This window comes from Gopherus evgoodei, chromosome 1 (assembly GCF_007399415.2).
Source record: "Gopherus evgoodei ecotype Sinaloan lineage chromosome 1, rGopEvg1_v1.p, whole genome shotgun sequence".
NCBI lineage: Eukaryota > Metazoa > Chordata > Testudines > Testudinidae > Gopherus > Gopherus evgoodei.
This window is the reverse complement of record NC_044322.1, coordinates 34,931,682-34,958,173: the sequence shown is the minus strand read 5'-3', so window position 1 is coordinate 34,958,173 and position 26,492 is coordinate 34,931,682. Positions and strand designations below refer to the sequence as shown.

At 42.7% G+C, this 26,492-nt stretch overlaps 1 protein-coding gene across 2 annotated transcripts in view; it reads left to right on the top strand.

Moving 5' to 3' along the window:
• The window catches only part of ARHGAP20 (Rho GTPase activating protein 20), a 109,002-nt gene extending 85,281 nt beyond the window's left edge, over window positions 1-23,721 (top strand). For both annotated transcript variants that reach the window (XM_030561278.1, XM_030561286.1), the window contains 6 exons: window positions 11,379-11,557; window positions 13,730-13,891; window positions 16,962-17,071; window positions 18,052-18,241; window positions 20,192-20,306; window positions 21,138-23,721. In XM_030561278.1, the coding sequence (XP_030417138.1) occupies window positions 11,379-11,557; window positions 13,730-13,891; window positions 16,962-17,071; window positions 18,052-18,241; window positions 20,192-20,306; window positions 21,138-22,885 (2,504 nt within the window). In that variant the 3' untranslated portion in view covers window positions 22,886-23,721. The remainder of the gene's footprint in view (window positions 1-11,378; window positions 11,558-13,729; window positions 13,892-16,961; window positions 17,072-18,051; window positions 18,242-20,191; window positions 20,307-21,137) is intronic.
• The last annotated feature ends 2,771 nt before the right edge of the window (window positions 23,722-26,492 follow it).

Below are 26,492 nucleotides of genomic sequence, written 5' to 3'. Positions count from 1 at the left end.
TTGCATTCTTTTTTTTAATTCGCTTATGATTAATTTAAAAACAAATTATATATAGAAAAAACAAGCATAATGTACTATACACAAGCTTCTGATAATACAGAAGTGTTTCATATTAACCATTTTCTGCCTAACCTTAGCTATACTTGAAACATTTAATTATATCTGTAATATGAATTATTAAAATATAAAGCAGCTATTTGTATTACACGATTTACAAACAAAATTTTGTTTATAAAAATCCAATTAATCAAAGAAAAATTATGAAGTTAGGATAAAGAGAAGCCAAGTTCGGAGGAGGGGAGGGAAGGAAGTAGGCTGAGTGGAGGGGGAAGTGAGGGGCACCCAGGCATTTCTTGATGTGATTGTGTACACTGGGGCCGACCTGACTTGTCTCAAAGGGTCCAATACCTCATTAAAATCTCCTGCTGTGACAGCTGATTCTAGTGGAATATTAATTAGTTTGGGGAGAAAAAAGAGCTTGGATCACCTATATTGGGTCCATATATATTAATCAGAGTGTATATAGAACAGTGGTTTTCAAAAAAATTTTCTGGAGACCCAGCTGAAGAAAATTGTTAATGCCTGCGACCCAGCGGAGCTGGGGATGAGGGGGTTGGGGTGTGGAGGTGAGGGCTGTGGTGTGAGGCCGGGAATGAGTGGTTCACGGTGTGGGAGGGGGCTCTCGGTTGGGGCAGGGGGTTGGTTGTGAGAGGCAGTCAGGGCCCTGGGCTGAGGTGCAGGCTCTGGGATGGGGCCGGAGATGAGGGGTTTGGGATGCAGGAAGGGGCTCTGGGTTTGGGGGGGGGTCTCAAGACTGAGGCAGGGGGTTGCGATGCAGGAGGGGGTCAGGGCTCTGGGCTGGGGGTGCAGGCTCTGGGGTGGGGCTAGGGATGAGGGGCTTGGGGTACAGGAAGGGGCTCTAGGTTTGGGGGGGGACTCAGGCCTGGGGCAGGGGATTGGGGCTTGGGCTTACCTCGGGCAGCTCCCAATGAGTGGCTTCTTGCCTGTCCTGGCGCCTCAGACCACGCTACACCCCGGTAGCAGCCAGCAACAGGTCTGAGTCCGAGGCGGAGACGCAAAAGCGGCTATGCATGGCTTTCGCCTGCAGACAGCGACCCCCCCCCCTCCAGCTGCCATAGGCTGGTTCTCAGCCAATGGGAGTGTGTAGCTGGTGCTCAGGGTGGGGGCAGTGTGCGGAGCCCCATGGTGTGGAGCCCCACCGCCTAGGAGCCAGACCTGCTGCTGGCCACTTCTGGGGCACAGTGTGGTGTCAGAAGGGTAGGAAGAAGCCTGCCTTAGCCGGGCAACACCACCGAGGGGACTTTTAATGGCCCGATCGGCGGTACTGACCAGAGCCACCGTGACCAAGTGCTTTCCATTATGCAACCTGTAGTTTGAAAAAAATCTTAGCCTTCTCCAGCAAAAATCTACCACCTTCATCTTTATTTACATCTAGAATTTGTAAATTGAGTCTTTTGTGAAACAATATTGCTACACCTTTGGCTGTAGAGGAAAAATTGTTAAACATCCTTTCCCCCCATCTAACCCCTCCACAATTTCTCTGCCTCCAAATCATAAGGTAGGTTTCCTGTAGGAAGATAACATCTGCTTTCAGCATTTTTAGGTGGGTGACAGTTCTTTTTCTTTTTATTGAATGATTAACCCCTTTTATAGTCCAGGAAACACTATTTATTATAATAGCCATAAGTAGTGTTTTAGGTCAAATATCTCTTTATCAGGCACCTGAATAGTGTCATTGCTTGGGTCATTGTTACTTCCAGATCTTAGGAATGGTATATCTGGGTTTCCCTTCCATGCCATGGGGGCATGAAGGGGAGGGGAAAGAGGAGAAGGTAAGGCAGACCTGGAAAGGTAAAAGATGGGTATAATGTGGGAAACAAATAGGAAAAACTGTATAAAAAGAAATGAAGTGGTCAAAATTGACCACAGATCACTTAAAAATACATAATTCTTATCCAAATGGAAATAATACTTCATTCCAGGAGCTTTGCAAGGGGGTGACGTTGTCACTCACACCTCCCACCTCTCCAAAACACCCTCTAACTTTATAAAGAAGAAATATTCTCATCAAGGAGGGGAATGGTTTATGCACTCACAACAAAAGGGGAAGAAGGCTAGTGTCTAAGGAACAAGTCTATAGGAGATATATAAGAAAGGTATACAAATAGTTTAATCTTATTCTAATGTAACGGGATCATTTGCAAGTAAGTGTTCATTGGCAGAACAGTTCTACCTAAACTTTACCCCCTACAGTTTTGTCCGCACTTGAGTATTGTGTGAACTCCATTGTCCAATAACTGCATCAGCAATGTAAATCAGCTTAACATTTATTTCAACTCATTTAATGAAAATAAAAACTAAAATAAACCACCTGAACTAATATTATTGGAAAAGACAACTGACCGTCTCATACTCGCAGTATCAGTAATTTGGTGAATCATAACCAGCAATAATAATTGTTCTTGGATAGGATTTTAGGAGATCAGTTTTATTCACCATGGAGAATTATAAAAGATTCATCATTAAATTAAAATCTTGATTCCGTCGTTTAGATCTGGTATCTTTTATAAGTGTATCTTTAGGGCAAATGGATTGAATATTTCCAGATTTACTATACACCCTGAATCTCTGAATTAGATGGGGATGAAACCAAGTAAAATAATCAGGCAGGAAGATTTTTTTTTTTTTAAGGAGGGTGAGGGTGAGGTAAGGGGTTGGAAAAGGTACCAGGAGGGAGAGTGCCTCAGGTAGAAAATAGCATCACACTACTCTGTTGAGCCTTGCTGATCCATAGGTGTAAGGGATCCCCAGGTCTGGTGCAGTGAGTTGCTTGGAGTCAGGATCTCGAGGTGGATGGTGCTCCCTGTGCACTGAAATCATGAGTATCTTACCTTACTCTTTAATGTTGAAAGTAGCAGGGAAGGAAACAAAGTAGTCCAAACCCAATCCTTTCGCTAGGGCTCTTGATCTATTGAATTTAGCCCTTTTTTCCAGCATGTCCTTGGTGTAATCCAGGGAAATCATCAACCTGTGTCCTTGTTAGATCTTTCAGTTCATGGACTTTTTAAAGAATGAGTTCCTTAATACTGTATTTTTAAAATCTTACAATTATGGCCCGGGGCTTTGCATTTGGATGGGGCTTGGCACAAGATAGCGGTGAGCGCTCTCAATTTCTAAGTTTGATTGGGGCAGAGACAAAAGTGCTAGCAGTATGATGGATAAAAATTCCACAGGCCTCCCTTAGGAGACCCACGAGTCTCAGATTTTTCCCTCAAGATCCTTAACTTTCTCTTGTGGTGCTTTAATAGTTCTTTCCTGTTACTCTGCAGTTATTTTCATACTACTCACCGTGTCTTCTTGTGAGGAGATTCTGTTCTCAGTGTCCTCTAGTCTTGATGCCAAGCCTCGCAAATTAGCTTGGCGCGTACTAGTAATATTTTTGATCTCCGTTGTATCCTCACATCTTTTTCTCAAGATAATCTGCTCACTTGAGATTTGTGGTAGCCAGACCATATTTTCTTCTGTAAAAGCAGCAAAGAATCCTGTGGTACCTTATAGACTAACAGACATTTTGGAGCATGAGCTTTCGTGGGTGAATACCCACTTCCTCAGATGCATGTAGTGGAAATTTCCAGGGGCAGGTATATATATGCTAGCAAGCAAGCTAGAGATAACGAGGTCAGTTCAATCAGGGAGGATGAGGCCCTGTTCTAGCAGTTGAGGTGTGAAAACCAAGAGAGGAGAAACTGGTTCTGTAGTTGGCAAGCCATTCACAGTCTTTGTTCAATCCTGAGCTGATGGTGTCAAATTTGCAGATGAACTGAAGCTCAGCAGTTTCTCTTTGAAGTCTGGTCCTGAAGTTTTTTTGCTGCAGGATGGCCACCTTAAGGTCTGCTATAGTGTGGCCAGGAAGGTTGGAGTGCTCTCCTACAGGTTTTTATATATTGCCATTCCTAATGTCTGATTTGTGTCCATTTATCCTTTTCCATAGAGACTGTCCAGTTTGGCCGATGTACATAGCAGAGGGGCATTGCTGGCATATGATGGCGTATATTACATTGGTGGATGTGCAGGTGAATGAACCAGTGATGGTGTGGCTGATCTGGTTAGGTCCTGTGATGGTGTCGCTGGTGTAAATACGTGGGCAGAGTTGACATTGAGGTTTGTTGCATGGATTGGTTCCTGAGCTAGAGTTATTATGGTGCGGTGTGCAGTTACTGGTGAGAATATGTTTCAGGTTGGCAGGTTGTCTGTGGGCAAGGACTGGCCTGCCACCCAAGGCCTGTGAAAGTGTGGGGTCATTGTCCAGGATGGGTTGTAGATCCTTGATGATGCATTGGAGAGGTTTTAGCTGGGGGCTGTATGTGATGGCCAGTGGAGTCCTGTTGGTTTCTTTCTTGGGTTTGTCTTGCAGTAGGAGGCTTCTGGGTACACGTCTGGCTCTGTTGATCTGTTTCCTTATTTCCTCATGTGGGTATTGTAGTTTTGAGAATGCTTGGTGGTCTCTGTCTGAGGGGTTAGAGCAGATGCGGTTGTACCTCAGTGCTTGGCTGTAGACAATGGATCGTGTGATGTGCCCGGGATGGAAGCTGGAGGCATGAAGGTAGGCATAGCGGTCGGTAGGTTTTCGATATAGGGTGGTGTTAATGTGACCATCACTTATTTGCACTGTGGTGTCAAGAAAGTGGACCTCCCATGTAGATTGGTCCAGGCTGAGGTTGATGGTGGGGTGGAAGCTGTTGAAATCGTGGTGGAATTTTTCCAGAGTCTCCTTCCCATGGGTCCAGATGATGAAGATGTCATCAATGTAGCGTAGGTAGAGAAGGGGCGTGAGTGGACGACAGCTGAGGAAGCGTTGTTCCAGGTCAGCCATAAAGATATTGGCATATTGTGGGGCCATGCGGGTGCCCATAGCAGTGCCACTGATCTGGAGATATATATTGTCATCAAATTTGAAATAGTTGTGTGTAAGTATAAAGGCACAGAGCTCAGCAGCCAGTTGTGCTGTGGCATCATCAGGGATAGTGTTCCTGACAGCTTGTATTCCATCTGTGTGTGGGATGTTTGTGTAGAGAGTCTCTACATCCATGGTGGCTAGGATGGTGTTTTCTGGGAGGTGACCAATGCATTGTAGTTTCCTCAGGAAATCAGTGGTGTCACAGAGATAGCTGGGAGTGCTGGTGGCATAGGGTCTGAGTAGAGAGTCCATATATCCAGACAGTCCTTCAGAGAGAGTGCCAATGCCCGAGATGATGGGGTGTCCAGGATTTCCAGGTTTGTGGATCTTGGGTAGTAGATAAAATAACCCTGGTCGGGGCTCTAGGGGTATGTTGATTTCTTCTGGTGTTAGTGTAGGGAATGTCCTGAGTAGATGTTGTAGTTTCTTAGTGTATCACATTCAGCCCCCAGCTAAAACCTCTCCAACGCATCATCAAGGATCTACAACCCATCCTGGACAATGACCCCACACTTTCACAGGCCTTGGGTGGCAGGCCAGTCCTTGCCCACAGACAACCTGCCAACCTGAAACATATTCTCACCAGTAACTGCACACCGCACCATAATAACTCTAGCTCAGGAACCAATCCATGCAACAAACCTCGATGTCAACTCTGCCCACGTATTTACACCAGCGACACCATCACAGGACCTAACCAGATCAGCCACACCATCACTGGTTCATTCACCTGCACATCCACCAATGTAATATACGCCATCATATGCCAGCAATGCCCCTCTGCTATGTACATCGGCCAAACTGGACAGTCTCTATGGAAAAGGATAAATGGACACAAATCAGACATTAGGAATGGCAATATATAAAAACCTGTAGGAGAGCACTTCAACCTCCCTGGCCACACTATAGCAGACCTTAAGGTGGACATGCTGCAGCAAAAAAACTTCAGGACCAGACTTCCAAGAGAAACTGCTGAGCTTCAGTTCATCTGCAAATTTGACACCATCAGCTCAGGATTGAACAAAGACTGTGAATGGCTTGCCAACTACAGAACCAGTTTCTCCTCTCTTGGTTTTCACACCTCAACTGCTAGAACAGGGCCTCATCCTCCCTGATTGAACTGACCTCGTTATCTCTAGCTTGCTTGCTAGCATATATATACCTGCCCCTGGAAATTTCCACTACATGCATCTGAGGAAGTGGGTATTCACCCACGAAAGCTCATGCTCCAAAACGTCTGTTAGTCTATAAGGTGCCACAGGATTCTTTGCTGCTTTTACAGATCCAGACTAACACGGCTACCCCTCTGATATTTTCTTCTGGCTTCAGAGAGGCAGCCTCTCCCTGGTCAGCCATCCTGTCTGCAAGAGGGCTGCCCAATAGCTTCTGCTTTTGAGTATTTTGTGGAAAGTCTGGAGATGGAGCAGCATCCATAATGGTATTAAATCAGAAAAAAAAAGAGCTGTAGAATAATATCTGATAAAAATTAGATGGGGGGGGGAGTGATGGGGGTGGATTTTTGGAGGTGAGGAGGAAAGCTGTAAAGTGAGGCATCCACTGTCCTCCAAGTAAAAAGCAACAGAGAGTCCTGTGGCACCTTTAAGACTAACAGATGTATTGGAGCATAAGCTTTCGTGAGTGAATACCCATTGTCCTCCAAGTGGCTCCCAGAAGCGGACTACTCACATTCTTGAGGTTAGGCATGTACTTAAGTACATCTCTGCTTCCATTAACGAGGATAATAATACTCTTCCACCCTTTGTCTGTATTGGGCCCAACCCTGCATGCTCTTAAACACATGCTTAATTTTGTGCACCGTGACCTCAGTGAGACAGTTAAGCACACGAGTAAGATTTTGCAGGGCTGGGGCCTTATACTGTAGATTCATTGGGGGCAGAGACGCCCTTAATATGTTTTTTACTGCACTTGGCATACTGGGACCCTGATCTCAGTTGTCACCTTTGTGCTACTGTAGTATTAATAATAGTATAAAATCATATATATATGTAGGACTTTTTCATGTTGCCTCACCAATTATTTTTATTTCCTGGATATCATTGCTCAGAGTGTATGCCTAGAACACCATTTCTAATGTATCTAGAAATTAAATATATGGGGGTTTGGTATGTGTATGTATTATACATTACACAGGAAATTTAATTGTGTTTTATAGATAGTAAAATAATTTCCTTTGTACTCCCCTTACCCAGAATGTTATGCAGCATCTATTACTTCATGGTGTATTTTAGGAATGAGGCAATTAGTAAGCAGGTGTGATTAGGTTTATAGACCCAGCTTGGCAGCTGACATTGACTGGCAAGAGAAAATAGAAATGCAAATCAACTCTCTCAAGTTCTGAGGCAGACCCATTATCAATAGCACTATGTAAACTACTGGAGAGAAAGCAAGACTGCCTCTGGATCTGAGGCTTGGGGCAGCCCATGGATGATGCACAAGCATTGTGCAAAGTGTCAGTAAGAGAGGCTATTTATTTATTTTTCCACTCTCCTCCTCAGCTGATTGAGCAATACATCATTTTAAATTGTTTTATCTGTTTGCAAACCTGATTAACTTGTATGCTGCAGGATCCACTCTCCTTTCCTCTTCTTGGCTCCCACTCACAGATTAGTTTAGGAAATGGATAAGGACAGCAGCACAGAGGCCAGTGGCTGATCTCAAGCTGATTTTAAAATCAGCAGGCCAAAGGCTATGTGGCTGTTATTGTTATGTAACCGCCAGGCACAATTCTGCCTATGTATCAGAGGAGTTCACAACAAAGGGCAAGATTTGTATGTATGGTAACAGGTCTTATGGCTCATAATGTTGCACTTCACTATTGTAAGATTAAGCTCAATTTATTCTCTTCTCTCTGAAATAGGATAAAAGAGTTAACTTGGAAACGGAGTTTATACAGTGTCCACTAAAACTTACAACTGAATGTAGCCAGTTAAGGATACAGTTGGCTCTAAACATGATGGTTGTCCATGCACAACATGGTTAACATACAATTAGCAAGCACAGAGGCATAAGTGTTTCAATCATGTATCACACTAGACCACTGGCAAAGGTGAAATACTTTCACATTGCATAGATTAGTGGTTTTCAAACTTTTTTTTTTCTGGCGACCCAGGTGAAGAAAATGGTTGGTGCCAGTGATCCAGCGGAGCTGGGGATTAGGGGTTTGGGCTGTGGGAGGGGCTCTGGGCTGGGGCAAAGGGTTGGGATGCAGGAGTGAGGGCTGTGGCATGGGCCCAGGAATGAGGGGTTCAGGATGTGGGAGGGGGCTCTGGGCTTGGGGGGGCTCAGGGTTGGGCAGGGGGTTGGGGTGTGGGAGGGAGTCAGGGCTGGGACAGAGGGTTGGGGTGCAGGGGTGAGGGCTGCAGGATGGGGCCAGGAATAAAGGGTTCAGGGCTTCTAGGGGGCTCTGGGCTGCGTCAAGGGGTTGGGGCGTGGGCTTACCTCAGGCGGCTTCCAGTCAGCGGTGCATCAGGTGTGCAGAGGCAGACTTCCTGCCTATCCTGGTATTGCAGACTGCACTGTGCCCTGGAAGCGGCCAGCAGCAGGTCTGGCTCCTAGGCAGAGGTGTGCAAGCAGCTCTGGGTAGCTCTTGCCCACAGGCACCGCCCCCCCGCAGCTCCCATTGGCCGTGAACAGTTAACAAATGATTGTAATGTGAAAAAGTTGCTGTGTGGACAGAATTGTTCCCAAAATGGCATCCTCCACATATAGTATGACCTCTCATACAGCTGCATGGAAGACTCCATTTTAAAGAGCAAAACAGTGGAGGGCCGCGCAGTGTGACCTCTTGCACTGTATGTGCGTGGCTGTGCTGGCAGGGGCTGAGAACCTGAACTTAAAATATCCAAACTGCACCACTGCCCAGAGAGACCCTAGGAGTACAAAGTTTGTGTTCCAAAGTATGAAAGTACTGCCTTCTGCATAATGAATAAGCTGCCTGTGTCTCAGCCATGTCGGAGCTTCTCTCTGTATCTTAACTTAGCACATGTTTAAGCAAAGAAAGACCTTATATGTTTCTCCATCCCCCAGCTCTTCTTCTTGATATCTCCCATTTCCCTTGAGCTGTAAATTAACTAATATTGGAGTAGCTTTACTGTCCTTAGAATCTCTTTGTGGCCACAGGATGTTTCTTCCTGCTGCTCAACCATTGTCAATTTTTGACACTATGCTGGTATTTCATTGTTTTAGGCTACTTGTTGGTTTCTGTCCCAGTGTTTTCAAGAATGTTGAATTGGTCCTCTTCAAATAGGAAGAAATCTTCTCCTAAATGCTAACAAGACAGTGGCCAAGTGGAACAACTGTCTCTCCAGGACTTTGTTCTCTGGTGGTAGCTCTACAGAATGTGTTTTTGAGGGGGATATACTGGCATCAGAAGCCTCATAACACCAGGCTTAGGGCTCTCACTTAGTTTGACCAATGAGTTATTGCCTTGCGGAGTTGGAGATAAAGAAAAGTTTCCATTGAGATTGGCTCAACCACTCTGCTGCCGCAAAGGAAAGGCTGAAATTTTCTTAGTTGCAACATTGTTCATTTACATCGACACATTTCTGAAATTTAAGTTTTTCACCAGTGTGGGGGTGACCTGGCTAAATTCCAGATTGGGTAATAATTCTGCTTACCTAAATTCCCCCTATAGTTTTACCTCCGTTCTGCTTCCTGGTCTAGATGATGATAATTTTGGAGTGCACTGTGAAACAGATGCTGTTTCTCTCCCAAATGTTGGCTGCATTTCCTTGAAATGGTCCTTTTTTTGTTTCCATAATTTTTTTAAGTGCTTTGGCCTCTTGGAATTGAAGGCAATAACAAGAAGCTAGTAATTGTTCCTAATTTTTAAGATAAATTCCCTTAAGTTTTAATATTCCTTATTCTCCAAAATAGAAGCTCTCCTTAATTTTTCCTTTCAATGGGCTCAATGTATTTATTGCAAGAACAGAGCATAAGTATATACTTGCTGTTGTAAGAACAGAACTCCCAGTGTAGTAAACCTTAGCAAGCCATAACAAAAATTTTGTTTTTAGACATTAGAGGTTAGTTCCTTTCTTCCAAAGCATGGCATGTGAAAGCACAATCTTAAACTTTGTCAGGCTTATCTGTCATGAAGCTTTGGTTCTTTTTAAATTTATATCCTTATTTTTTTATGGAAAGTATTTTTCATCAGCTTGTAAAGTTAAAACGTTCAAGTTTTGAGTTACTCTAACTTTCCTGTCTAATTGTAATGAAATGAATTCCCCCACTCCCAATGGGAACGTAATCTCCTACAGTGGAATGATGTATAACAAAAGCCACTAGTGAGGCTAAAAGCATGTGTGATAAAGTACACAATATAAAAGTCTATATTGTACTGAAATCCATGCTTATAGAAGTACCGCACCTGAATTCTAGTAACGTAGACCGTTCCGTGGGATGAAAGAACCAAAGAATGGAAAGGTTCATAGAGGTTTAAGGATCCTGTAAACCTGAATCAGATGACTTTGGAGACAAAAGAAAAGGGAAAGTGTGTGTGGGTATGTGTGGATAGATATTTCATGTTTCCACCTTAAAGATCCAACACAACCCTCCAAAATACCCTTTGCTGTTAAGGCAGGATTTATATAGGATGACATAGAAAAGGGATGCCCTCACGTTTATCTATTTAAGATTGCCTTGGTTTCCTTCTCTTTGTGCTGTAAAGAAGAGCTTCCATCAGTAGTGCAGTTTGGAGCTCTCACTGTTACCATACCTCATGAAAACCATCAAAAAGAATGAAGAATAACCAAGCCCATTGGTGTGTTGGCATCATGATGAAGTGCCAGCTGGAAGACATTGATTAAAGAGCAGGCACTGGTTCTTGAGCATTAGTCGGCAAATGCTTGGAGCAAATACACAGATAGGCTCACTCTGGGGGAAAAGAGTTGGAAAGGCAACTGGGTTTTTCTGTTGGCTGTTAATGCTCCTTCCCCCATCAGCTTACTCATTGATGTTAGTTGTGCAGAGGCTGCTCCAGCCCATTGCCAGTGGAAACTGGAATGTCGTGGTACAGCAACCAGCAAGAGAAGAATTTCTTCTTTTTAAAAGAGGCTGTGACGTTTTTGTGCATGTGAGTGGCGACAATCTGGATGCATGTAAACTCAGTGGGCTGGTTTTCTTAATCCTATATTTAGAGATAAGAGTTCGGCTGCAGTCTAGCAATGCAGTGCAGATCAGTGTGATCCTTTTTGAATGCTTGGATAATAAGGCATGTTCTCCACGTGTGCATGTACCAATGGAAAAGGCTGAGCCAGTTGTGTTAGTTGTGTTCATGAAACTTTTTTCCATCTGAAACCGTAGCAACCACTACAAAAGTAATATTGGAAACAGAACTGAAATACATTTCTTGTAATAAACATCTCACTTTTTTCCCCAGAACTAAGCCAAAAGCCATTTAAAAGGAAAAGATCGATCATAAACTGGGCCTTTTGGCGTGGTCCAGGCACTCAGCTGGACGATATACCACTGTCTCCAACATCTCCTGTTCCAGGGAAACTCTTTGGTCTGTCGCTGCCAGCCATCTGTGAGAATGACAATCTACCCAAACCTGTCTTGGTAAGTCACGGATTCTGGGCTGGCTATTAAATATTTTGGGATTTCTTTGCATAATAAATGAGAAGGTTGGGGGTTAGGTAGCCAGGACACTGAAATGATCCTCCGTAGGGAAACCAGGAGGAAATGTTCTCTCCAGTTTTGAGCCAGAACTTTGGCTGTCAACACAAATTGCAGCAAATGTTTGTAAAATGTGGTCAGACCTGGTAAGTACAAATCAGTCTGCAAATTGTATGTAATCAGGCTGAAGGTTTTTTAAAATTAATCTATCTTTCCTGCATGGGCCTGATTCTGTAACTGTCTCTAATGCAAGTAGTCCCTACTCCTCAATAGCAGTACGTACTACTCAACAGAAGTGTTGTGAAATCAGGCACCTAAGTCTACGGGCCGGATCTTCAGCTGGTGTAAATTGGGGGAGATCCTGTGAAGTCAATGGAGCTACATCAATTTACAGTAGTGGAGGATCTGACTCTTATGCTTGCCCTTGGTATGTTCTCCCCACATCACTCAGGGATGTTCTTACCAGGACTTTTCAGGACATTCCAGAGCATTTTTTGTTTTCTAGCTGCAGTCTTTATGAATGTTGATGATTTTAGGGTATCCAATTTAACCTCCAGATATGAGCTCTAGTTTACCTTAGGAATCTATTCTAGAACTATTAGGTCCTTCAAGCCCAACGCAGCCACTGATGTGTTCTGAGAATCTCTCTCAAACTTGAATCCTTTGGGAACTTTTGTTTGGGAAAAGTAAAGTTACTGGGCGCACAGACACCACTTGGTACAATTAGTAGTTTGAGTCTGAAAAACGTATGTTGTTTAAGTCCCAAAAAGTGATTTTCATAAAATTCATGCAGTTTCCTTGGAGAAGGAAACACGGCATCTGGGATGCTACATGGAGAAGGCAAAGCTGAGGGCGTTAAAGCCCCACACAGGTTACAAGTGTCTGCTTTAAAGCATTATCACCTGCATTCTAATTTGAAAGGGTTGTTTTAGTTTTTATCTTATAAAAAGCGGGTCAAACCATTAACTCATCACCCTAAAACATTGACCAGTTTTGTTTGTTGGCCAAACCTTTGTTCTCAAGTCGAGATCTTGCATTGCAGGATTTAGCTCATTTTTAACAAATGAGCTCCCAATCTTTGCAAAGAAAGGCGAAATACTGCTCTGAGTACTGCTGGTGTGAATGGTGCCCCTATAAAGGTATTTGCACGTAGATGGACAGTTGGCTACCAACTTCTGAAAGAGGAGGAATGTAGACTTTAAAAATAGTTTCCATTTGGCATATTTGCATTGCTGCGCTTCAGGAAGACATACCCAGCAGCCCAGACTGCAAAATTAGCCAAAAGCTACTTCTCAGCCATTACAGTTCTAATAATTTAATGATAATACATACTTCACCAGCCACCATTTCCCTGCCTACAGCTCAGAGATCCTTCCTTAAAACAAACTGTATTCGATTGCTTTGTGACCGGCTTATTTTCCTTGTTTTAAATACTTTGGTCTTCAGACAAAGTGTGTGTGTGAGATATATCACTATTTTAAAGAATTCCTAAATGAAACACTCCATGGAATAACATATTGATCTGGCACAGTAAGGGCTGACTCTTAATTAGGATTTAGAAGTGCAGATTAATATGAAATGAGAAGTACTTACTAGCTATGATAAAATTTTGTTAGGCTGTTCAGGCTACAAATTGATCATCAGCTGGGCCAGAAACCTTAGCACATAGTTTGCAGCAATGCTGAACAAACAGGTGAATGAAGGTTTGACACCTCCCTGAGAAGCATCTGGCTGTAGCCACTGTCAGACAGGATACTATGCTAGATGGACTGTTGCTCTCTTCCTGTACAGCAGTTTAAACTGGCTAACATTTACACAGTGCTTTGAAGAGGTAATGTGCTAGATCAGTGTTGAGTAATATCATTATATAGGGTGAGAATATTCGCACAGCTTGTTTGGAGAAATGTTTTCTCAACTCAGTGCCGCAGACCATAGCTTTAATGAAGGTTGGGTGGCAAAGCCCATGGAGTAGAGAGATACCCTGATGTGTTTTTGACTTGTGAATCTTTGTGGGATGTTTGCACATGTAGAAAAAGGATAAAACCACATCTTAATAGTTAACAGATAAAGAAGCTGTATGTAAGGAAGGCTATCTGGCTTTTTAATTTTTCACAGGACATGCTTTCCTTCCTTTACAAAGAGGGGCCTTTTACCAGGGGTATTTTCAGACGCTCAGCGAATGCGAAATCCTGCCGAGAGCTCAAGGAGAAACTGAATTTGGGAGCTGAAGTGCACCTAGCTTGTGAATCCATATTTGTGACCGCCTCAGTGTTTAAGGTATGCAAAAAGCTTTACTCCTTGAGGGCGGGGGGTGGGAGGAGGGATATGACAATGAGTCAATTTGTTTTCTGCAATAGGAGTTTATTATTTTTTAAAAACTTGCCTCCAATCTCATTTAGAACCTGATCCTCCAAGTCCTCTAGCTCTTCTTAAAGTCTGTGGGAGTTCTTTGCAGGCTTGGGCCCTTATTCTGTAAAGATGCTATAAACGACAAGACTCTTGTGCTTCCCAAAATATTCAGGTTTATTTCTCCGTGGATTATCTTTGCATAAGGATTAGTATGTTAATAACAGTATTGTTTCATGCAAAGAACATCCAGAATTCATAACCAGCCTATTTGGGAGAATTTTGTCTGATGTGTATTTCTATATAAATCTCAAATATGGACTGGCATATTTGCCTTGTTGTTTTATTACCCTTCACATGGTTACGTAAAATGGGTCCTTGTAATCTCCATTGATATATGTTCAAGTAGTGTCTCTAGTAGGATTTTTTTAACAGAGAATGCTATTCCTCTTGCTGCCATTCCTGATGCCTATGAGTTGTTGCCTGTCATTATGTTGCAATGGTCTGCCCTCTAGTGGTTGGAGGTCTTAAAATGTGCTGCTGTTAACTACTGACAGTAAATCGGAAATTCTCCATTAGCTCAAGAGATCTTGAACAATTCAAGGAATGAAGTTAGATCCCTGCCTTGGGATTTGCATGGAATCAGATTCTTCCTTGTGCTGTGCTGTTGCTGTTAATGTTCACTGGGAAAGAGAGACGCTCTCTGGATAACATGTAGACATAAGGAAAAGCACACCTGCTTCTTTTAAAGAAACCATATCTACTGAGAAACCATATCTACTGCTTCTTTTAAAGAAACCATATCTACTGAGAAACCATATCTACTGGTTTTAGAGTGTACAAAAGAGAAGAAAATAAGACCTGAATGTGGAATAATATCTGTGCTTGTAAAGATGGTGAAATATCTTCCCCAAACTTTTGCACAAAAGTGTTTTCGTTTCACCCTTGCAAATTGATTGACGCTCTCCAGATTTTCTTTTTCTGCACAATTTGACACGAGTTTTTTTCTTCAGCCAGAACGTGTGACATTTGTATTCTCAGTATCAAAGCCATTGAACGAATTTGACTCATGCTTGCACCTTGGCACAGGGAACACCACTTAAATCATCAAAATAGTGCCGAAATGGTGCTGATCCTCTGCCCTGGCTTCACCTCACTGTGCCCATTTTTCACATCACAATAGAGTTTGTTTTGTTTGGGAAAAAGTGGCCTGTTTAAGGTTTAAAACAAACGTATGAAACAGGGCAAAGTTTTGGGGGTGAAATGAGCCCACTTATTTTGTTTGTAGCAAAAAGGGTTGGGGAAAGCACTGTAGTACTTGTTTCCATTTCATTACAAATATTTTGCACATCTAGTGCTCAATCCTGCAAAGTGCTGAGCAGCGGGGCCCTCACCCAACAAAGCATTTCAACATGCACTTGACTTTAAGCATGAGAGTTATCCTATTGACTCCAGTGGGACTATTCCCGTGCCTCAAGTTAAGCAACTGCTGAAGTGTTTTGATGGATCAGGACCCTGTTTATCACCACAAATTTTAGGTGGAAATCATAATTTTCGTTGCAGTTGTCCCAAAAATAGATGGGGAAAGGGGGCGTACATGTCTGATGTCAAAGAAAAGCCTGTTTGTGTATTATGCATCATAGACATGGTTCAAAAGTTCATGTGGTATAGCATGACCCCATTTAAGGCTGGCAAAGTCGGTGGGATCTGCTGAGTAAGTGCTAATTGTACAGTTAAGCTGGTAAAGCAAATTTTCCTGCCACTTGAAAACTTGACAGAGAACTGAATTCATGTACCACTTCTCCCTTGATTGACTTTGCTTTAATGTTCTTTGGAAGTGCCCATCTCAGACCTTGTATCTAAGAGTTTCCCCAAGGTGTGAATCAAGCATCAGTGAAGAATATTTCCTGCCGCTTGAATGAGGGAGCCATGCAATATGCAATATGCAGCTACTCTGGTTCATTATTGATAGGAACACTGGAGACCAGAATTGAGCTCTGTCTGTAATTCAGGGAAGTACAAGCCTTATTCTGAAGAGAATGGGCAGGCAAAACTAACTTTCTTTAATTTTTATCATCAGAATCAATCTGTTCTTTGACAATCCTGTGACAGTCACAAACTGAACACAGAATAATTAGTATATAAACACATGATAATATGGGCCTAATTTGGCACCACTGAACCCAGTGGAATTTTTACCAGTGATTTCAATGGCTCAGGATCAGGCCCTATAGGAAACTTACTGTAAAATGTATTGCTTGTCTACACTAGAAATTTGTACTGCTTTAGCTATACTGGTACAGTTAAGGTGGCGCTGCAGTTACATCAATATAAAGGTGCTTTATACAAGTGTAGCTACTCCCATACAGGAAGGAGAATAACTGTACCAGTATAAGTTGCCTTTATTCTGGTATAACTGCAGCCACACTAGGACTTTTATCGGTATAACTATATGGTTAAAAATTACCACCCTCCAACCAGCATCGTTTTACCATTAAATCTTATACGCATAGACCAGGTCTTTCTGTGACACGTGTAGGAAAGTAGCTGTGCGTTTGTAGTCTTCTCCTCATTCTTGGAATGCAGCAAGGGTGTGCTCCTTACTTAGCCAGATCCGTGACAAGCACTGTAAACATTTTGCTGGGATAAATGGGGATTGAAGATAATCAGATGATTAGTAAACTGCAGGCGTCTCACGGTATCCAAATAACTGGCCCCTGAGCTAATTCGCTGGTGCAGTGAAAACAGATAAAGCATCAGAAATGCATCCCATTTGACAGAAAAGGTTCAGGAGAGGGTATGAAAATATTATTCCTAAACAAATGCAATTTTTTTCTTGATTTTAAGAGCTTTACTGCTTGCCTCAGCGGCTCCCTGGAATAAAATGCACACCAGCCAGTGCTGTCCCACCAATACATTCTCTCAGATCTGTGTAGCTTATCTTTTTTCCTCCCCCACACTGCTAGCTCACATGTTTTTATTGTTCCTCTCTTGGAATAAGGATTTTCTTCGGAACATCCCAGGCAGCATTTTTTCATCCCAGCTCTGTGATAAGTGGGTCTCTGTGATGGATCAGGGGAACCATGAAGAGAAGATAAAAGACATCCAAAGGTAGAGTTATTTATATTGCAAAAAAGTGGAATCCTGCACATTAGACTTTTGACAAGCCCCAGTTAAGGAAAGCATTTAAATACATGCTTAAGTTGTCTCCAGTTCAGGAAAGCACACAGGCATGTGCTCAAGTCCCATTGACATAAAAAGGGCTTAAGTACATGCTACAAGTTAAACACGTGCTGAAGAGCTTTCCTGTATAGGGTGCTTTCCTAAATCATGTCCTTGGTACCTATGTGCCTGCTGTGGGAATGCATGCTAGTAAGCAGATTTCAGTCATTTCCTTTCACCACGACCACGGGAGAGTATTTGTTTATAAATATGCTCCCAAAGACCAGGACTTCTGCCTGCTACTGAAATAGACTGAGTTTGTTTTGGGTGGTGCAGGAGCTTTGGCAAAAGGGGCTCAGCAACTATTCAGTTCCATTCTTCTTTATTTTATTTGTATTTGTTTCAAAATATTGGAGTCTGGCAATGGTGGAAGCTCTGTTGCTGAGGATATTAAAATTAGATTGGGCAAAGCACTTGTCCATGCAGGCGGGAGGGTGAACTGGGTGACCTATTAGATGAAGCCCTGCCAATTTACATTAACAACGGGTATCCAGAGCAAATGACTGAATTTTGCAACTGAGTTGAACCAGTGAGTTGACAACTAATTAAACAAAAGAACAAATAAAGTTCACAAATTGTACATGTGCGTTTATGTGACAGTGCAGTGTTAATTATTTCTTAGACTAATTCACAATATATCAGCAATTGTTCTGAGTTGCCCCATATTAGAGGAACGCAATGAAGTTTTAGTAATGAGAGTACCTGCTGGGTCTTTTCTTAGAAGCTATTGAAATAGTAACTATTTCCTGCTTTAACCACTAATCCACATTGCCTCCCTCCGATTTCTGTAGTTGCATCAGATTCTAGCTCTAGTGAGTGTAGGGGGAAGTACTTTCTTCAATTGCTTTTGATGGTTTTTTTTCTTTCAGGCTAATAGAGCAACTCCCCAGAGCCAATGTGGTTCTTTTACGTTACCTCTTTGGAGTACTGCACAGTATAGAAAAGCAATCTGAAGATAACCAGATGACTGCATTTAATCTAGCTGTGTGCATCGCACCCAGCATGCTGTGGCCTCCTGCTCCCTCTAGCCCTGAAACAGAAAGCAAATTCACCAAAAAGGTGAGTGAAACCTCAGTTTTGCTAAGGAATCTCTATGTTCAGCAAGGTGATGATAATTAGCACCTACACAGATCAGTGCTTCTCCTCTTCAAAGCCCTCTGCAAACATTAAATAATTCATCCCCACTCTGCCCCTGAAACAGAGGGAGTGAGATCAGAAATATCCAGTGCATTTGTAACAATCAGTTCCTCCTAGAGGTGCTGTTTGTTTAAGCTGGTCTTAGAACAGTTTTCTCTGTATAATTGGAGGAATGTAGGGTGAAAAGGGACCTCAGTCCAGCCCCCTGTACTGAAGCAGGACCAAATAAACCTGTAAGGCAGTCGGGGTGGAAAAGATGCACAGGAAGGAGTCGGCTTAGGGCCTCGGGGAACATTATCCCCAAGGAGAAGATTGTAAACGGCAGTTGGGAAGGAGCCGAGTGGGATCCAAACACAATCAATCTATGCAATTGCCTCCTTTGCAAGATGGCGCTGCTGAAGAGGGTGGGATCTGGCACCATTTGGAAGCTGTTCATAAAGGCAACAATACAGATGAACCTAATGAGAGGGATGCAAAAGCAGAAACTTGTAAATACTAGTTTGAAAATCCATTCATTGTAGATTCATTTCCAGCTGTGGGGGAAGAAGGGTATAGATGCAGAGGCCCTGTAATGGCAAAATTGGAGGCAGTTGCCTAAAGGTAAAAGAAATTTCATCTGCTGGAAGCCTGTTTATCCGTAGGGAACTAACCTAGTTCTTGAAATGTGTGTTTCCGGGGGACTGGCTGTTTTTGTAGGGCTGGGGTGTGGTGATCTGCTAGGGGTCACTGTGCCATAAAGGCAGGAGAGTTCCTGGCTACTGGGAGGTGAGGGCAGGTCAGGATGCGTGGATGGAGCAAGTGCCATCCCATTCCCCTCCACATATACCCTGTCCTCCCAATGTGATCGTCTACTACCTGCCAGTTTCCTACCCTTCCTCTGGTCTGTTCTCCAGCCTGGGAGAAGCTGCTGTCCTTGGAAGGCTGTGCTATGGATGGGAAGAACTGGTGCGGAAATGACTGCATGCCAGAGCCAGCTGGTGAGAGGAGGTAGACAGGGAGCATGAGGCCTGCAGGGATGGTGTGGGAAGTGATCTAGTGCGTAGTGAAGGGGACTAGAGTTAGCAGAGGCTCAGTCTGTGCACAGAGAGAGCAGGACCTATGGTGAGGGAGGCTACAATGGTGGTGAGAGGGGAAAACACCAAGGCCGGGGGTGCTAGAGTGCTCGTCTCTTATAGTGCAGAGCCATTTATTACTCTTGGTATTAATATGAGCACAGGGAAAGCAAGGATTGGATTCATAATGAGAGGTACCTACATGGGGCCAGTCACATGTTCCAGGGAGTGCAGAGTGACCTCTTACAGATTTGGCTGTTCCTTTCTCAATCTCCTAACAGTTGTGTTGAGACCAACGGCTGGAAGTTGAAGCGAGACAAATTTAGACTGGAAATAAGGTGGATGTTTTTAACAGGGAGGGTAATCAGCCATTGGAACAACTTACCAAGGGCTGGTGGATTCTGCATCACTGGTACTTTTCACATCCCGATTGGATGTTTTTCTAAGAGGTGTGCTTTAGCTCAGACAGGGAGTATTTGGGGGAAGTCCTATGGCCTGTGTTATACAGGAGGTCAGACTAGATGATCACAGTGGTCCCTCTGGCCTTAGAATCTCTGAAACATGTCCAGAGGAGCCACCCATCTAGACCTGCTTTGGAACAAATCATTACCTGCAAAATTTAGCACATGCTGAGTAAATCCAAGGCTGGAGCACAATATACAGCATCAGCAGAGAGCCTGTAACATGATATTTGGGAGCACCCTTTTCATTCAAAGGAAAAGCACATAGGATTGGTTGGGTTTTGTTACCAATCTATGCTCCTCTCAACTCAGTAGTTCAAGATCTGTATAGAGATCTCATTGCCACTGATTTGTTGCAGGTTTCTATTCTGGTACAGTTTCTAATTGAAAATTGCTGCAGGATTTTTGGAGAGGAAATTTCCACCCTCTTTGGGGACATACTGATACGATGTGACAACAGAGAGGATGGTTCAGGTAACATATGTTTCATTAATACTAGCTTAACCCAGCCAGTCAGAAGATTGAGTACATTCTTAGGAAGGCTGTTATTTTCCACTCATATAATCTGTCCATCCAAAATATTACTCAGTGTACACAAATGCATACACAAACGTGCACTCTCCCTTAGCCAGTGATGGTGATAGTATAAGGTGCATGATTAAAAAAAAATACATAACTAATTCAGTCACTCTTTTCACTCCGTTTGGCATGATCTATATAATGCACTTTGCCACTCATGAGTAATATGGTTGTCCCAAACTTCTCATGTATTCCCTCTAGTGTAATGTGACTAAATTGTCCCTCAGTTACACCACTTTAAATCCATTGTCTTGAGTCTACTTGTTATGCCGTATCTGAAACTAGAACCTCTCATCATATATTGGCTATAAATCTTCTACTTTCTGGAGCACAATAAAATTATACCCTGGCTTCTTCACATATCAGAGCAATTTAATTGAATGTTCATAATGTTACTGATTTAATAGCCTGTAATTAATTTATTATCCATAGATTGATTACTAGGGAGTATCCATAAATTCATCCCTATTCAGCACAGCACTTAAGCATGTGTTTTTAAGTCCCTATGCTGCATTGGAGACCTAATAAAATGAATTTCTATTCCATCTTACAAAGATCATTTTGGAAGAATTCTAAACTTTTCTGATTTGGCCACGTGTCCGGTTTAGGGACTTTCCAAGGACAAACAGTTACCGAAGGGAAAGGATACTTTTGAAACAAAATGTAACTATGTCATCAGAGTCATTTGAGCATGGACATGCTAATGCTGCTTTCATCCTCTTGCAGATCTCTCCTTTCATCAGAATGATTCTTCCTATGACAGTTTGGAAAATGAGCTCAATGATGACGTTGACTCTTCATTTAGTGACTTGATCAAAAAACGAGGTCAAGATAACAGGAGCCGGGACTCAGTTTTGACTCTGAGTGATTGTGACTTGGACCAGCCTGAGGTGGAAGAAATTACAATTCAGCTGCCACCCAAATCAAAACCAGTGCGAATTTCTACTGGATCACGCCATGAATCTGCATTACAGGATCACTCTGAGAACGAGTCTCTTCACTCCAGTACCTCTGGTTGCTCCTCAGTAATGGTCCCGGATGCTCTCAAAAGCTTGAGAAGACAGAGACGCTGCTCAGAGCCCACGATTGGCCTTCTTGCCTCTAAGTTCAGCCACGTCAGTGAGGTTCATGAGAACGCAGTACGTAAAGCCAGCTGTGACGCAGTGCTGTCGCACGTAGATGAAGACTGGCTCAAGCAGCTTCGTTCATTACAGGTGGAAGGGCAAAAGCTTATTAATCAGAATTTGGTTATGGAGATTGATGTGGGTCAGAGTGGCACCGTGGGCCAAAATGGTGAAAAGAAAGACTTGTCCAATTGCCTCCTGCCTCCACCCCTGCTGAGATTAAATATTTGCTCAAGAACTAGCTGTTCTAGTTTATCTTCTCCCGGAACGTCCCCATCTGGGTCCTCAATGAGTTCCTTGGACAGTGCTTTCTCTCAGTTTTCAGACTATTCAGTATTTACTCCAACTGAGACCTCCTCTCCTTTGGATTGTGCTTTTCAGCCTCAGAAGAAACATGGAGAGCTTTCTCCTGAATTTAACCCTTTCTCTGGAGTACACCTGGGTGCTGGCCTCAGTTCTTTTCCTAGCCAAGCCAGCAGCAGCAGCTCCATTTGTGTTAGAAAAGAGAGTCAAAAAAGCCCTGTAACTCTTCATCCCAGCACATGGCTAAAGAACGGAGCCTCCACAATGAAAAATTGGACTCTCCGAAAAAAGGGGAGAGTGTCCAAGCAAGAGGAGAAAAAGAAGAGTGTTGTTAAAATAACTTTAGAACCACAAACCGATTCTTCAGATGCGTCAGAAGATAACTTATGTCAAGAACGGCAAGTTTTAAAAACACTTATGTCAACAGGAGAAATTAATGCTGCAGAAACAGTGCAGGAGGGCAATTTTTCTTCCTCCAGGGGGAGTGGGCAGCTATGCAGCTCTCCACTTTGTGCAGCGGAAGCCAAAGACAAGAGACTAAAGGCTTTGGGGCTGTTGGCTGAGCAAAGCAAGGAGGAGGAAGAGGAGGAGGCGGCAAACTCTCTGTTTGTTCAGTCACATAAAAGACAGCTGTCCAACACTTTCACTCAGTCCACAAATCCAAGGGCTGAACATGCCCGTGAGCCAGAGGATGTTGTCAATGCTGGACATGAACTTTTCGTCAAGGACAGCTTCAGTAAGACTGTGATTTCCACAGATTTAGGAGGTCAGCAAGTGACAAACTCCAAGAACAACAAATCTTTGCCATGCACTGAATCAAAAAATATTGATGATGAGTCCAAAAGGGGCTTCTCTCGATCTCCAAAAACCACAAAGGCAGATGATGACTGTTTGTTTAAACCTGATGTTAATAAATGTCTTCAGAAATCAGAGGAAGGGACCAAGGCCTTGGTCCAAAATACAAAGGAATGGCCAAACAAGCATTGCAGTGATTCCAAGTTTGAAGAGCTTGACCAAAGGTTTTTTGCCGAGGAGTCTTATGTTTAAAATCACCACCTTTGAGACTAATGTCGAATCTGCTTAGGGTTTAATATCCCCAGAGATGAACTTTCATGTCGGGGCTACAGAACTCATCCTGTCATTATGGGAATTATCAAAGTAACTTCCCCACATACTGATATTGTGATTAACTACCTTTCCTGGGACCTTCCCAGATTCTAGGAATTAAGAGAAGCACTCAGATCCAAGACACCAGCGAGTGCAGTAGTGTGTTTGACATAGAGTCCTCCTCTTGACCACCCGTGTTAAGCTTTGTAGATGTAAGTCCGTGTCCTTTGTGGTTTTGATGCAGTATCCATGGTCAGCATAGATTCCATAACTGTGGTATTCTACTACTGTTTTGAAACTATGACGGTTATAACTTTCATTGCCCTCAAGGAAGAAGTATCATGCTTTGTATGTTAACTAGGTAACTTTTCAGTAGTTCCAGTCCTCTCCGTCTTGCAGCAAAAGAAGTGACATTAAATGTAGAAGCTTGTAACTAACAACTCCCAACTCTGTGTGTTTGGTTTATTGTATTCCATTGGGTGTGTTTTATGTTTACGTTGTGAATAGTTTATTAATATAGCTGTAAAATGGCATGTATTATTGCAAGCAGAACACATGTAATTTTATTATGTGCTATCTAAATCATCTTATAATATATTTAAAGTGATGCATTATCTAAAATGCTTTGAGTTTGTATAATATATCTTGATAAATTTTGCTATTATATATGGTCTGAAATAAATGTGTATTTTTGTACTTCAGAACTGCTGCTAACTTTACAAATTCCGTTTTTGTTGTTATGGCACTGGTATTGGTGTATGCATTCAATGCTGTACATTAAATAAAATCCATTCTGTCATAAAGTCAACCAAAACAATTTTCCAAAGAACCCTTCAGTTCTCTGGCTTTAAAGTCACATCTATTTACCAGTGGATTGTGATGTTAATGATGCTTCTTAGAAACCTACTTTATTTCCCCCCCTTTTTTTTTCTCTCTAGGTTTTGACATTTGCTTCTGTAGTAAATGCTTTTGTTTTGTTTACTAGAAAGAGATGGTATATTTCAGTTTTGGCAAAGAGAACAAGCTGCAATGGGAATACAATTCAGTAGAATGTCAGAGGTCAAGTTCTATGGGTTCTTTCTTGCCTAGTGATATCAATGGGAATTTTGCATGGGAAAGGATTGCAGGATTTAGGCTTTACTTTCTGTACAGCACCATGCATATAAAGTGTACCTCAAACTTGCAGATCTCAACATACTGATAATGTAGTTAAAGAATAATTCCTCTTCCCCTTCTGCTATTCCCTAAGAGGCATATTCAAGGGAGAATCAGGTGTTTTCAGCTGAGCTCTAAAATGAGATGAAGAGTCAAGAATAGGGAGAAGCTAAAGGGCCTTTTCAGATAATGTTTGTAGTGTTGTAACCAAGTTGGTCCCAGGATATTTCAGCTAATAGACGTTTGGCTGGGTAATGGATCCTGTATGAATATTGGCAAAGTTTTACAGAAGGCTAGAAGGAAGGCCAGTGCTTCTGGAATGGTATTGATTCAGTTAGTAACATTCCCTTTTTAAAAATGGCTTTCACCCACTTCAAATAGTATTGATCAGTATAATAATTTTAACACTGTGTTGTATTCAGTCACACTGGGGCAAGATTCCAAAAGCACCAATGGGACTTAGGCACTAAGACTGAGGTGTTTTTGAAAATGTTACCCGCTGTCTAATGCCACAAGCAGCTGCAAAGAGCAGTCTATGGAAGCACTGCACCACTTCACCAGGCAGAACAAGCAATCTGTCTGCATATCTGTCAAGTGGAATGACTAAATATGTTTACGAATGTCTCTTGTATTGAAAATATCCATTCAAAGGCTTACCGTTTTGGGACCTGGACTTGCAAATAGTTTATACCCACGATTGTTGCTACATCTACAGAGATCCACTGAAGGCACCAGGACTTCAGGCAAGTAAAACTGTTTGTGGGATCAGGCTTATAAACACCATCTGTTCTCTCTCATCGTCTCATAAATTATATATATAGCTACAGTTATTTGATTAGAAGTGTAGTACACAAAATCTGACCTTAAAACCTTGTTCACAAGGATAAATTTGTGTGTCTGTGTGTGCTGGGTCCTCATATTTATCAGCACTACAACCCATCTCCCTTTTTAAAAGAAAACAAAGCCCTGATGCCATTTTTAAATGACAGAAGGAGCCACGCTTCATTCCTTTTCAAACTGCTCAAAATTGCATTGCCAGGCAATTTTCAATCAAGTAGCAAACACTGATTCATTGCACCAATAATAAATGTTGTTAAAAACAGTCTTTGCAACATAAGCATTTTGTAATACCTGTCATATCTTACTGCAGTCATTTTTTCCTGCTAGTCTAAAGTAAAAGTACATTCAGTGCTGCCTGAATGTGGAAACAGATTGAGAGTTTGCTCTTGAGCTACGTGTCATGGCATAGTGCTTTCAATATTACAAATACAGCGAACAAGCTGGATGTTGGATCAGTACAGTTTAACATGTAGAATGGACTGTGAAAGGCATGTACTCGGATGCTGCCACCCCCAGCATAATGACTGAGAAACTTGATTGGATCCACAAGGTGCTGGACAGCTATAGGCTAAAGAGGGAGTGTATACTGGGATAAGCCCCGCCTCCCTCTGGGTGCTCTGCTGCCCATTGGGCAGCTAGAGAGATGTGAGCTGATTGTCTCATGCTTCCCACAATCATTTCTTTTAAATCCTGGCCTGGGTTTTATCAGCCTCTTGTCCCATTTTAAGTTGAACCCAGCCTCCGTCTCCAGGGTTGTATAGTACAGTGTGCAGTGGGTCTGACTGATCACCTATGTAAGGGGTTGTGAAGGAATTTTTTCTCATAGGGGCCAAATGGACTGTGGCCTAGTAGGTTTTTTCACCTTCCTTATACCCTCATGGAGACACCACGAGGTGAAATGGTGTCAGAGTTTAATGTGAGGAATTGTGTGAATGTTCATCACAACTTCTGTCCAGTGCAGATTAAAAAGCCAAACAGCCAGTGATCAGACAGTAAGAAACATAGGATTTTGTTGGTGGACCCCAGGTCTATGGAAAAAGGAAGACCTGAAGTCCTTGCAGACAGGGATCCTTTCCTGGTACCTTCTGTCCCCTTTGCAGGGGGAAGATAAGGGGATTCAGCAGAACAAGCTGAATCCTTGGGGTAGGCAGTGAAGAGTCCATGGTAGGTGCCCTGAGTTATGGCTCTATGGCAGGTGCCCTGTAATCCTGCACTAGATTCCCCTAAATGCGTAGGATGGGGCAGATAGTGCCCCTCTCCCATGTTAATTTCTAATAAAGCTATAGCCTGCCATTTAAAATCCAGCCCTGTGTCTGTCCTCACTCACAGACATTGTCCTGATCAGTCGCAAAGGCCCTGACTTAGAAAAGCACTTACACAAATGCTTAAGTCCATCCCTGTTCTGGAATGCACTTAGGCATGTGCTTTCCTGAGTTGACCCTAAAAAGAACAATAATGCTTAGGACTTTATATCGCACTTTACATCTTCAGAGGGCTTTCAAACAATAACTAACCCTTGAGAGGTGAGCAACTAATTATCCCCATACAGAGC